Source organism: Pseudorca crassidens, chromosome 17 (assembly GCF_039906515.1).
Source record: "Pseudorca crassidens isolate mPseCra1 chromosome 17, mPseCra1.hap1, whole genome shotgun sequence".
Taxonomy (NCBI): domain Eukaryota; kingdom Metazoa; phylum Chordata; class Mammalia; order Artiodactyla; family Delphinidae; genus Pseudorca; species Pseudorca crassidens.
Genome location: NC_090312.1, coordinates 19684037 through 19695814, shown reverse-complemented (window position 1 = coordinate 19695814; position 11778 = coordinate 19684037). Strand labels below are relative to the sequence as shown.

Genomic DNA, 11778 nt, shown 5'->3' with positions numbered 1-11778 from the left:
TGTATTCTTGCTTATGAATTCTGATGCTTAGTTTCTATGGTTAACACGCAAAAAAATATGTAATAGAGAAGATTCCTATAGAAAAGCCTCTGTCTTTCAGTAGTTCCAAATGGTGTTATACAATATTTCACTGGAAATAGTGGTTTTACCACAGATTTGGCTGTAGCTTCTGTTTAAAACATAACTTTGCCCCATAACATCCATCAAAGGCTTTAAAACATAATTGACTTTGGCAGTACACATGGAGATCATGATGTGAATGGGGACTGCCAGTGGATATAAGGGCCTTATGAAAGGGTTTGCTGTGTGTGTGTGTGTGTGTGTGTGTGTGTGTGTGTGTGTGTGTGTGTGTGTGTGTGTGTGTGTGTGTGTGTGTGTATTTTAAGGAGGAAACAGGATGAAATGGTTTATTCAGAACTATAAAACACATTTTCCTAATTAGATTTCAATTGTATAAATAATGTAAATCAAATGTTTAGAACTTGAATCTCTATGGGAGGCAACTATTTTTTTTTCCTTTTATCATTCTTTATAGCTGACAAAGCTTTAGTTACATATATTCTTCTGAACACTGAGGAAAAGGTCTCCTTTGTCCCCTTCTCAGTCTGAAAGAGAAGGAGAACGAATAGACCTGCCACTGGCGGGGCTGGAAAAAGTGAAAGGCTCCTTGTCCTTTTCTTTGCTATCATGCTTATGCTTGTGCTTATGCTTATGTTTGTGCTTCTTCTTCTTTTTCTTGTGCTCATGGTGATGGTGGTGATGGTGGTCGCTGTGTTTGGAGGACGTAGATTCTTTAGTAAATACTGAGAGTGGAGCTGCTGCAACTGGATGCATACTCATCTCCAAAGGTGATTGTTCTTTACCTTCAAGATTAAAAACACCCAAATGAATTCCTGTTAATAACAAGGAAAGTGAAATGAAAGTAAGAGGGAGTTGGTGACAGTACAGAAAAGACAATGGATTCCCAAGCGTTTATATCACTTCCATGAAAAAAATCAGGAATGGGAGAAGTATCCAAGTAAGACATCCAATTAGTTACACACAGGTAAGTTTTCAGCATTGTGACCAGGAAGTGAGTATTTCAATTCCTTGTAGTCTATACAGATTATGATATATACCAGTGTGTTATCCAACCATCTTCTAAAAATTAATATTCAATATTTTAAAGTACTATGAAGTGACAATGACTAGATGTGTGTGTTAGAGATTAAGACTGACATCGGTCAATGAAAACATAGCTCCTTAACCACAGTTCTGCTCTATGGTATTCGGGTGGGGGGGAGATTAGCACTACAGGCATAGTTCGTTTCATTGCACTTTGCAGATACTGCGCTTTTTACAAATGAAGGTTTGTGGCAACCCTGCCTCGAGCAAATCTATTGGAACCATTTTTCCACCAGCATTTGCTCACCTCTAGTCACTCTGTCACATTTTGGTAATTTTTGCAATATTTCAAAATACTTCCACCAGCAAAAAGATTATGACTTGCTGAAGGTTCAGATGATAGTTAGCATTTTTAAACTGAGGTATGTACATTTTTTTAGACACAACACTACTGCACACTTAGTAGACTACAGTATAGTATAAATATAACTTAGATGCAATGTCAAACCAAAAACTTCAGCATGTATTTTATCTCACCTAGAAATGGATCAAATGTCTTTGAAGGTTCTTTCCATTTCCAATGTTCTATCAGCCTAGGAATCTATAATAGTGAGTAGTTCTCAGACTCTAGTGTACGGGAATTTCTTGCTTCCTCCATACCCTACAATTCTTGGGCCATACCCAGAGAATTCTCTCTCTCTATTACTCTAGGTTAATGACACTGCTTTACATGCAGCCAAGTAAGAAAAAAACTTAATCATCTCAGGTGCCCTCCCTTCCAGATCTAGCTGCTTACCAAATCTTGTTTATTCTTACTTACAAGAATCTCTTTAATCTGCCTCTCTATCTCGCCTGCAACTGTACTAATTCAGACCACCTCATCTCATTTGGATCACAGTACTAGTCTCCTATGAACTGGTTTCTTTGCCTGAAGTGTCTTACACTTGAATCCACACTTTACATAGCTTCACAGCAGCGGTTCTCAAACAGGGGCAACTTTTCTCCCCAGGGGTTGTTTGACAATGTCTGGAGACATTTTTGTTGTCACGATTAGGGTGGGATGGGGGGAGGAAGTGTTAGCCTGACTGTGCGTAGAGGCTAGGGATGCTGCCAAACATTCAAAACACAGGACAGCCTCCTAGAGCAAAGAATTCTCATGGCCAAAAATGTCAACAGTGTTGAAGTTCAGAGGCCCTAGTGCATAGTTATCTTCCTAAAAACAAAGCTATCATGATTACTTGTTTAAAAACTCAGGTAGTTCTACTGGCAGAACAAAATCCTTAGACTTCAGTGCAGCAATTTCTGAAAAAAAATATATTTTTTATTCAGAGTAGTCAAAAAACCAAGCTTTTCACTAAAATGGACTTTAATGCAGTAGTTTCTTTTCCTTTTTAAAACGTAAATTCTCAGTGCTGGTTTTGATCCAATCCGGCCCCAAGCCATGTTTTTACCAAAACAAGCATCACCATAGAAGTTTTCTAAAAATCACTTTCACCACTAATTTTAAGGACAGTTTACAATCTCTCTTGAATTTATCTTATCTTCCACTATTCCTTTCTATATATTCCAGACTAGCCCTTTCGTAATTCTGTGTATTTGTAAATGCTATTCCTATGCTTGGAACGCCCTTCCCTTATTTCTTTTCTGACTTGCACATTCATTTACAAATATCAGGAACTACATGGGAACTGGAAAAACAGGGATAAACTGGACAGATCTCAGTTCTCCTGGAGCTTACAAAGTAGCAAAGAAGAACGAAATTGAATAAGTACTCCCGATTAATAAAAAGACAAAACACAGAGTGAAACAGGAGCATAACAGGAGACTTAAATTAGTGGGGCAGTGGGAATCAAAGACAAACTTCTCCAAGGAAGTTATGTTTAAACTGTAACCTAAAGGAGGAGAAAGGAAAAGAAAAAAACATTTTAGGTTCTTATTAATTTAAAACAGCTTAAATGTCATTTTTGAGGGAAGTTTTCCCCAAACTGCCCAAAAAAATTAGTTCCCACAACATAATACAGACGAGGAAATTAAGACACAGAGAAATTAAGTGACTTGCCCAAGGTGGTACTGGCAAATCTGAGCTACGAAACCAAAGAGCCTGGACTCCAGAGTCTGTGCCCGCAGCCACTCTGCTCATCTGCACATGGCATGGTGCACACTGTCGCACACCGTTTTATCTTGGGGTCTCTTTCATTAGACTCATAGCTCCTTGAGGATAGGGCATCATCTCTGTATCCCAGTGTATTGCACAGCATCTAGCATCCTCATACCTCCACCTCCCCAAAACTTGCTAAATGAATGAATGAATATAACAGAATTATACAACTGTTGTGTTTCTTTTTAAATAGGATGTCAGGTGAACTTAGTCAAACTAAATGCATTCTGAAGGTCACTGATTTTGAAGAGAGAGGAATAAAGTAGAGAAACTATTATAGACCATTCATTAAACTGATATGGACTACTGTACCTTCTTTGTGTCGGGCACTGTTCCAATATTTTAGAACAAGCTAATGTGTTACAGTTCCTGTTCGCAAGAATTATTCACATTTTACTACCGCAAAATTACATTTTTTTTTTTTTTTTGCGGTACGCGGGCCTCTCACTGTTGTGGCCTCTCCCGTTGCAGAGCACAGACTCCGTACGCGCAGGCTCAGCGGCCATGGCTCACGGGCCCAGCCGCTCCGCGGCATGTTGGATCCTCCCGGACCGGGGCACGAACCCGTGTCCCCTGCATCGGCAGGCGGACTCTCAACCACTGCGCCACTAGAGAAGCCCCCCCCCTTTTTTTTTACATTACTGTTAGTGTTAGCTTTACCAAAAAATCATGAATATAAAAAATGTAATTTGGGGCTTTGCTGGTGGTGCAGTGGTTGAGAGTCCGCCTGCCGATGCAGGGGACACGGGTTCGTGCCCCGGTCCGGGAGGATCCAACATGCCGCGGAGCGGCTGGGCCCGTGAGCCATGGCCGCTGAGCCTGCGCGTACGGAGTCTGTGCTCTGCAACGGGAGAGGCCACAACAGTGAGAGGCCCGCGTACCGCAAAAAAAAAAAAAAAAGAGAGAGAGAGCGAGCTTATATATATAAGCTAGTTTGGGGACTCTATCTTTTGCAATAATTGGTGCCCAGATATTCTTCAGAAAAAGAAAAAATTTGAGAGATATCTGATTTATAGTTAAGTTAAATATGCCACTATATAATTTTAATTTATATTTTAAATGAACTATATAAATATATTCTCGATTCTATAAATACGGGAATATAGGTCCCTACCTAACAGAGTATAGCCAAGTGACAAGAAGGAGTAATAGAGCTTCATAAACAAATTCCTTTAACTCCTATCTCATTATTTAGTCAGTCTACATCAAGAGACTTTGCAGCTTTCCAATTGGCTGTCTGCACTACTGGGAGTCTGAGGTCCTTTTCTGCACTGAGAGAAGTTTCATCATCTAATCCTAAACACCTACTTGGATTGCAGAAAAGCCAACAATTATACTAGAAACTGTACTTCCCAGTAGAGGCAACTGCCAAGTATACAACTGAGTGTACTCTTTTCCAAGGAATACTAATAGCCACTTCAAAAGTAAATTCAATCTCTTGTCTAGCAATCTTACACTTTGCATTCAAGATATACTGATTAGAATTCTTGCATTTCTCTTGATTTGTATGAAGTCTATTAAGAAGACAATGGATTAGCTAGATCCAAGGATAAAGGTGTTAGAAACCAGGACTCCTAGGACAAATGGCTGATTCCAGGTCTGGCTAGAATATTTACAAGATGAGCCTGAAACATCTGGTATAATAATAGAAAGGAAGTTTAAAGCCTTCTCAAGAACTCAAGAGTCAAGAGTTCTCACCAATCAAAGCTGGGAAAATCTGAATATTGATAATATTCTGTAATTGATAATTGATAATTGATAATATTCTGTAATGGACTAGAACTAATTGATCACCATTGGAGGATGCTAGCCAAATTATTATTTTGAAAATTATTAAATACATAGAGAGAATCAAGTCTTTATCTTTCTTTTGCTATATGATCTATACCAATGGCTAACAGCAGGTGAGGGGCAAGTTAGCTTTATAGAAATAATCAGCTTATAAATAAAAACAGAAAGATGAATTAGAATATCACCATCTTGTAACCCTTAATGAATTAATGGATCCAGGCCTTGAACACCTTAGTGGCTAACCTCACAAAAAATCAACCAGACATTGTATGCTTCCAGATGGAAGAACACACTACCATCTATAACCCTGAATCCAATTAAGTTTCTAGATATAATTACAAATTTAAAGGAAATACAGAGGACTCTAACATGTTAATTACACCACAGGTATACAATTAGCAAAATACAGACTTGAAAACTACAGATCAAAACCCTGGAGTTTATAACACTGTAAAGGGGAAAAAACAATGGACTGGAAACTTTTAATTTTAAAAGATGTAAAGGATATATCAGCCAACTGCAATGTGTAGACCCTATGTGGACAGTGATCCAAACAAATAAATTGTTAAAAATTAAAATAAAAATAATGGCATTTATGATTCAACTGAAATGTAAACAGTGACTGTATATTTAATGATATGAAAAAGTCATTTATTTTTTAAAGTACAAGAATATTATTGTGGTTATGACTTTTTAAAGTCCTTATCTTTTAGAGATACACACAAAATTACCTATGCATAAAATGATATGTGGGATTTGTTTCAAAATAATTCAGAAAGGTGGAAATGGGAAAGGGTATAGATAAAAAACAAAGCTGACCATGAACTGATTGATCATTTCTGCATCTGAGTAATGGATACATGGGGGTTCATTATACTAGTCTGACTACTTCACAGTTTTCTATAATAAAAGTGTTTTTTAAAAAGGAGAAGTTAAGGCAAATTGGCACTATTCGTGAAAATGTTCAATGCTCATATTTTTTAAATTAGAAAGTTCATTTCTAGAAACATATCCCACAAACGTGCTCATGCATAAGTGCAAAGAAATATATACAGAAATATTCATTAGAATAGTGTTTCTAACAACAGAACATCTAATAAAACCTAATGTTACCCTAGCATCACCACTAACCTTTAGCTCGTAAGTTTTCATTTATTATAGACAATATATATTTTTTATTTGTTTAATTTCTTTCCTGAATAATTTTTACCAGGTCTAATTCAAGGTGATAAGAAAGTACAATTTCCCTCTCATGTGGACCTGTATAACAGTAAGATTTGGGACACATACGAGCTTACTTTCACACTAGCATAATGAGGTCAACTATATAATCTTTATTGAGAAAAATGCATACATTACCATCCCTGTGACACAATGCATAATCCCACATATCATTTTAGGGGTTTACAAGATGCCTGGGAACTTGAGGCCCACCCAAGGTTAGGTGCCACTCATTTTAAGGCTAATGAAAGCCCTTTTATAATTAAACCGCTTTGCTGTACACCTGAAACTAACACCGTAAATCAACTAAACTCGAATATAAAACAAAATTTAAAAAAAATTAAAAATAAAACTAATGAAAGCACTTTTAGTGACACAAAATATATGTCTCTATTGCAGATAGGAGATATACCAAGAAAAGGAGATAAAAATAATTCACAATATTATGATTTGCCTATTTCATGTTATAGGGAAAGAAAAAAACATGTTCAGTTTTGTTGTTCTATCTAACATAAAATCTTTCCTAGAGACCTACTGAATTCACTATGGATAAGGGTTAGCTGCAGTCAATTTAACAAATGCAAAACAAACAGAAAGGGGTACTTAATACACACCTAAGGTGGAAGCTTTCGGGCCCATCTGATAAAAGTGCTGGTAACAGTGAGTAACCTGCTAATTCTATTAAATTTATCGCACTAGGTATACATTTAAATTTAACACAAAACCTGCAGTTTCTATTAGGAAATGTGTGAAGTCTGTTCTTCAGTTTCTTTAGATCAAAAAAGTAAAGTGTAGAATTATATCATTATAATTTAAAGAAAAATATCAAAGTCTTTTTCATATTAGACTTTCAAAAGAAAGAACTCTAGCTTTTTTTTTTTTTTAAACGGATTTCTATACCAGAATAGTGCTTTTCTGACTTAGGCAAGAATTTGTCACATAGTACAGCAGCCCTGGCTAGGCAACTGCAGCAACTCTTCTTTTCTTCCCTACAGAAACCACCAGGGACTTCCCTCCGCTCCTCATCACTGCAATCCCCGCAGCAACCTGGGAGACAGACCAGCGGCCTCAGGCGCTGCAGCGGTGGGAGAGGAGAGGATGTGGTATGCTCAACCCATCACACCATGCGACCCACGCAGCCCTTTCCCCGGATTCCCTTCCTTAACTCAGGAGAAGGAGAAAGTTAAGCAATGAAGGAAAACATCCCTGCCGCTTCTCCTTTCTTACCCCAAATGGCTTAACCTACCAAACACATATCATCCCTACCCTAAAATATGCCCCTCACTATCATATGCAAGGAAAGAGAAAACTGGTGGGGTGTTAGAAAGTAAACCACGACCTATCCTCTACTTAACAGTGTCCACCCCTTCCAGATGACGTCTGCAACACATTCCAGTTCTCAACTGCCATCTGGCACGCTGGCTCTGAGGCAGCCATCTCGGACTTCATCTCAGCACATGAAAAAAAACACCAGGGGTCTCAAACTCAAAAGCCTTCAACCTAAGTAGACAGCATAAATGAGTAAGCAGACTACCGGGTGCAAACACAGAAGGAATCAATGGAATGGAAAGCACATCCCTGCCTAAGAGGGCCTCTCAGTTAACTTTTTCAAGAGAAGCTGGAAATCCAAATCTTTATTTGCAGTCTCTTCATTTTTAGTCAACTACTTCAAAAATGTTTGTAAGAATTCTATAGCCAAATAAAAGATGCCTCAGTTGGATAAGCTTCAATAAGGCCCCTCAAACCCACCTGTTAACTTTAATCTAGAATCCCTAGAGATTTAAGAGAGATCACAGCTTCCCTTACCACTATTCTGTGCCTCTTCTCCAGAACCCCCAACTCTCAACCCCAGGCCAAGGCAGCTACCACAGTAGGAGATCCCAGCTTCTGTTCCTGTTTTACTGCCAACTTTACCTGGGTTAGGTTAAAGTTGTGCTTCCAACAGCCCAAAATATAGAGCTCTTAGTACCCTTTCTCTTAGAAATACTGTGACACACAGTGGTTAGGTTTGATACTTCTATTCTTCAGTATAAGTTAAAAAGGGTTTTTGTTGGCTAGTTCAGGAAAGCTACTTATCAAATATAACAATATGTCTACGGGAAAACTGTTTTTAGAATTCCAAAATAAATACATGTATAAATAAACTTTTGGAACACTACCATTGGTAAAACAAATGTTTTCTAAATTCTAATAATGACACTGTTGAATTTTAAGACTTGCTCAGTGGTCGTAGGGTACTGGACAGCATAATTACATTTAAGGGAAATTACAAAGGCACATTAAAGAATATATTCAAAATTAAGTTTTACAGATCAGTCTATATAATATACTGGTATACAATTTACTTCGTGACATAAAAGGGCCCTACACTGAAGCAACCAAAGCTAAAATGTTAATGTTTTCCTATTCCCTACCACTACCCCTTTATCTCCTCTCCAGTCTTCCCATAAGATGCCATGAGAAATATAAGACTGTAAAGAGATTCCAAAAAAAGTAAAAATGTAATTTTTAAAGCAATATGAAACAAAGGCACACTGGTGGGCACAAAAAGGTGTTAAGATTTGTTTCTATTCATATGTTAGCATGCCACATCACTAGGATAAACCAAACAAACATACTCAGAATTTTTACTGGAACAAGAATTTATCTGACTGCTGGAATTTAGACAGAATTTACTTTTTTTTAAAGGCATGGAAGATAGGCAGAAGCATCACTCTCAAACTATATCAAGAGGTTTGATATGCCCTACGCTTCATAATTTTAAAAGATGTAGAAAACTTTTCGTGTCTGAAAAAGTTTTAATAAGTATAATGATAATAAAGCAAATTTATACCAAATCCCAAAGCAAAAACAGAGAATACAAAATCGGCAAGGGCCGAGAAATGTCAAAATTCACTTATTAAAGTTAAGTGCTAAAGTCTCCAGCTGACTTCTTTCTGAAATATATTTTGTGAGAATCTGTTACAATAAATGCATAAAACACACAAAGAGATACAAGCAACCAACAGTCTGGGGTCTCGATACCAAAATATTTTGAGGTGTTGCTTTTGTTCAGTCTCCTACTAATCACAGCTGATCCCTAAGCTCCTCAAATCATTAAACAGTTACTCTTTTGTTTATATGATAAAAACATGGTTTATATAAACAAAATCCATCAGTTGGAATTTTAAAGCCTGACTAATGACTTCTGGAAGAAGTATTCTTTAAAAATGATTTTGCTTATGTATCTTGTTTTTCACTCCCTGTCCCTCCAAAACTTGAAAACTGAATCTTTGTTCATCAGCATCACAAGTTTACTCTTTATTTGGATTATAGTCTTCTAAGCAAAAGAAGAACAGGGTAAGTAGAAGACAATGTACAATAGTAAAACAGGTAATAGCCACATCTGAACTGAATTATCTTTCATAAATTTAAGTCCAATTAGTATGAAATAAATTTAAAAGACAAAATATGTTAGTTTTCTAGTTATATATAGCATCAAGTCTTCATGATTGACCATGAATGACCAATTGTAAACCTGTCAGGGGGAGGTTGAGAGGGAAGTAAGTAGTTGATTTTTATATTTTATAAAAGTATGAAGCTTTAGATTTCACACTTGCTACTGAGGCTGACATTTTCATATTACAGTATTCTTAGAAAAAGCACTGCAAGAAAAGATCAAAATGTTAATATAATGAGTATCTTTAAATGGCATTAAATACGGGATGCTTTTTTTCTCTCCTTTCTACTTTTCTGTTATTTCAAAGTTTTATACAATAGGAGTATATTACTTTTGAAATAGCAAAACGCCTAATTTAAAAGTCTTTAAGCCAAAGCAATATTAAGAAAGAAAAACGAAGCTGGAGGAATCAGGCTCTGTGACTTCAGGCCACACTTCAAAGCTATAGTCATCAAAACAGTATGGTACTGACACAAAAACAGAAACATAGACCAATGGAACAGGACAGAAAGCCCAGAAACAAACCCATGCACCTATGGTCAATTAATCTGTGACAAATGAGGAAAGAATACGCAATGGAGAAAAGACAGTCTCTTCAATAAATGGTGCTGGAAAAACTGGACAGCTACATGTAAAAGAATGAAATCAGAACATTCTCTAACACCATATACAAAAATAAACTCAAAATGGATTAAAGACCTAAATGTAAGACTGGATACTATAAAACTCCTAGAAGAAAACATAGGCAGAACACTCTCTGATATAAATCGTAGCAATATCTTTTTGGATCTGTCTCCTAGAGTAATGGAAATAAAAACAAAAACAAACAAATGGGACCTAATGAAACTTAAAAGCTTTTGCACAGCAAAGGAAACCATAAACAAAATGAAAAGACAACCTACAGAATGGGAGAAAATATTTGCAAACTATGAGACTGACAAGGGATTAAGTTCCAAAATACACAAACAGCTCATACAGCTCAATGTCAAAAACGTAAACAACCCAATCAAAAAATGGGCAGAAGATCTAAATAGACACTTCCCCCAAGAAACATACAGATGGCCAACAGGCACATGAAAAGATGCTTAACATCACTAATTATTAGAGAAATGTAAATCAAAACTACAATGAGGTATCACTTCACTCCAGTCAGAATGGCCATCATCAAAAAGTCTACAAATAATAAATGCTGGAGGGTGTGGAGAAAAAGGAACCCTCCTACACTGCTGATAAGAATGTAAATTGGTGCAGCCACTAAGGAATACACTATGAACATTCCTTAGAAAACTAAAAATATCAAGTTACCATATGATCCAGCCATCCCACTCCTGGGCCTTTATCCAGAGAAAAACATAATTCAAAAAGATACATGCACTCCAATGTTCATAGTGGCACTATTTAAATACAATAGCCAAGACATGGAAGCAACCTAAATGACCAGCGACAGATGAATGGATAAAGAAGGTGTGGTGTATATATACAATGGAATACTGTATATATTCATCCATAAAAAAGAATGAAATGATGCCATTTGCAGCAACATGGATGGACCTAGAGATTATCATACTAAGTGAAGGAGGCCAGACAAAGAAAGACAAATATCATATGATATTTGTTTATATGTGGAATCTAAAAAAAAAAAAACAAATTAACTTACTTACAAAACAGAAATAGACCCACAAAGAAAACAAACTTACAGTTACCAAAGGGGAAAAGGGGGGAAGGCATAAATTAGGAGTTTGGGATTAACATATACACATTATAATACATAAAATAGATAACCGGCAAGGACCTACTGTATAGCACAGGGAACTATACTCAATATTTTGTAATAACCTATAAAGGAAAAGGATCTGAAAAAGAATATATATACACATATGTATAACTGAATCACTGTGTTGTAATATCAGAAACTAACACACTGTAAATCAACTATACTTCAATAAAAAATAATAATATATGTAGCTTACATTTGAAAAAAAAGTCTTTATGTCAGATAATATAGAGTCAATGTGTTACAAGAAAAGCAAGTCCTGAGATCTGTCGTTTTTAATGTATTCTTTAA

General features: G+C 36.4%; 1 protein-coding gene across 6 annotated transcripts in view; it reads right to left on the bottom strand.

Annotated features, from left to right (window-relative positions):
* Positions 1-297: 297 nt before the first annotated feature.
* Positions 298-11778, bottom strand: part of TAF2 (TATA-box binding protein associated factor 2) — an 83048-nt gene continuing 71567 nt past the window's right edge. For 4 of the 6 annotated variants that reach the window (XM_067711402.1, XM_067711399.1, XM_067711403.1 and 1 more), the window contains one exon: positions 298-893. In XM_067711402.1, the coding sequence (XP_067567503.1) occupies positions 601-893 (293 nt within the window). In that variant the 3' untranslated portion in view covers positions 298-600. The remainder of the gene's footprint in view (positions 894-11778) is intronic. The other 2 variants (XM_067711401.1, XM_067711404.1) reach the window with 1 other exon arrangement.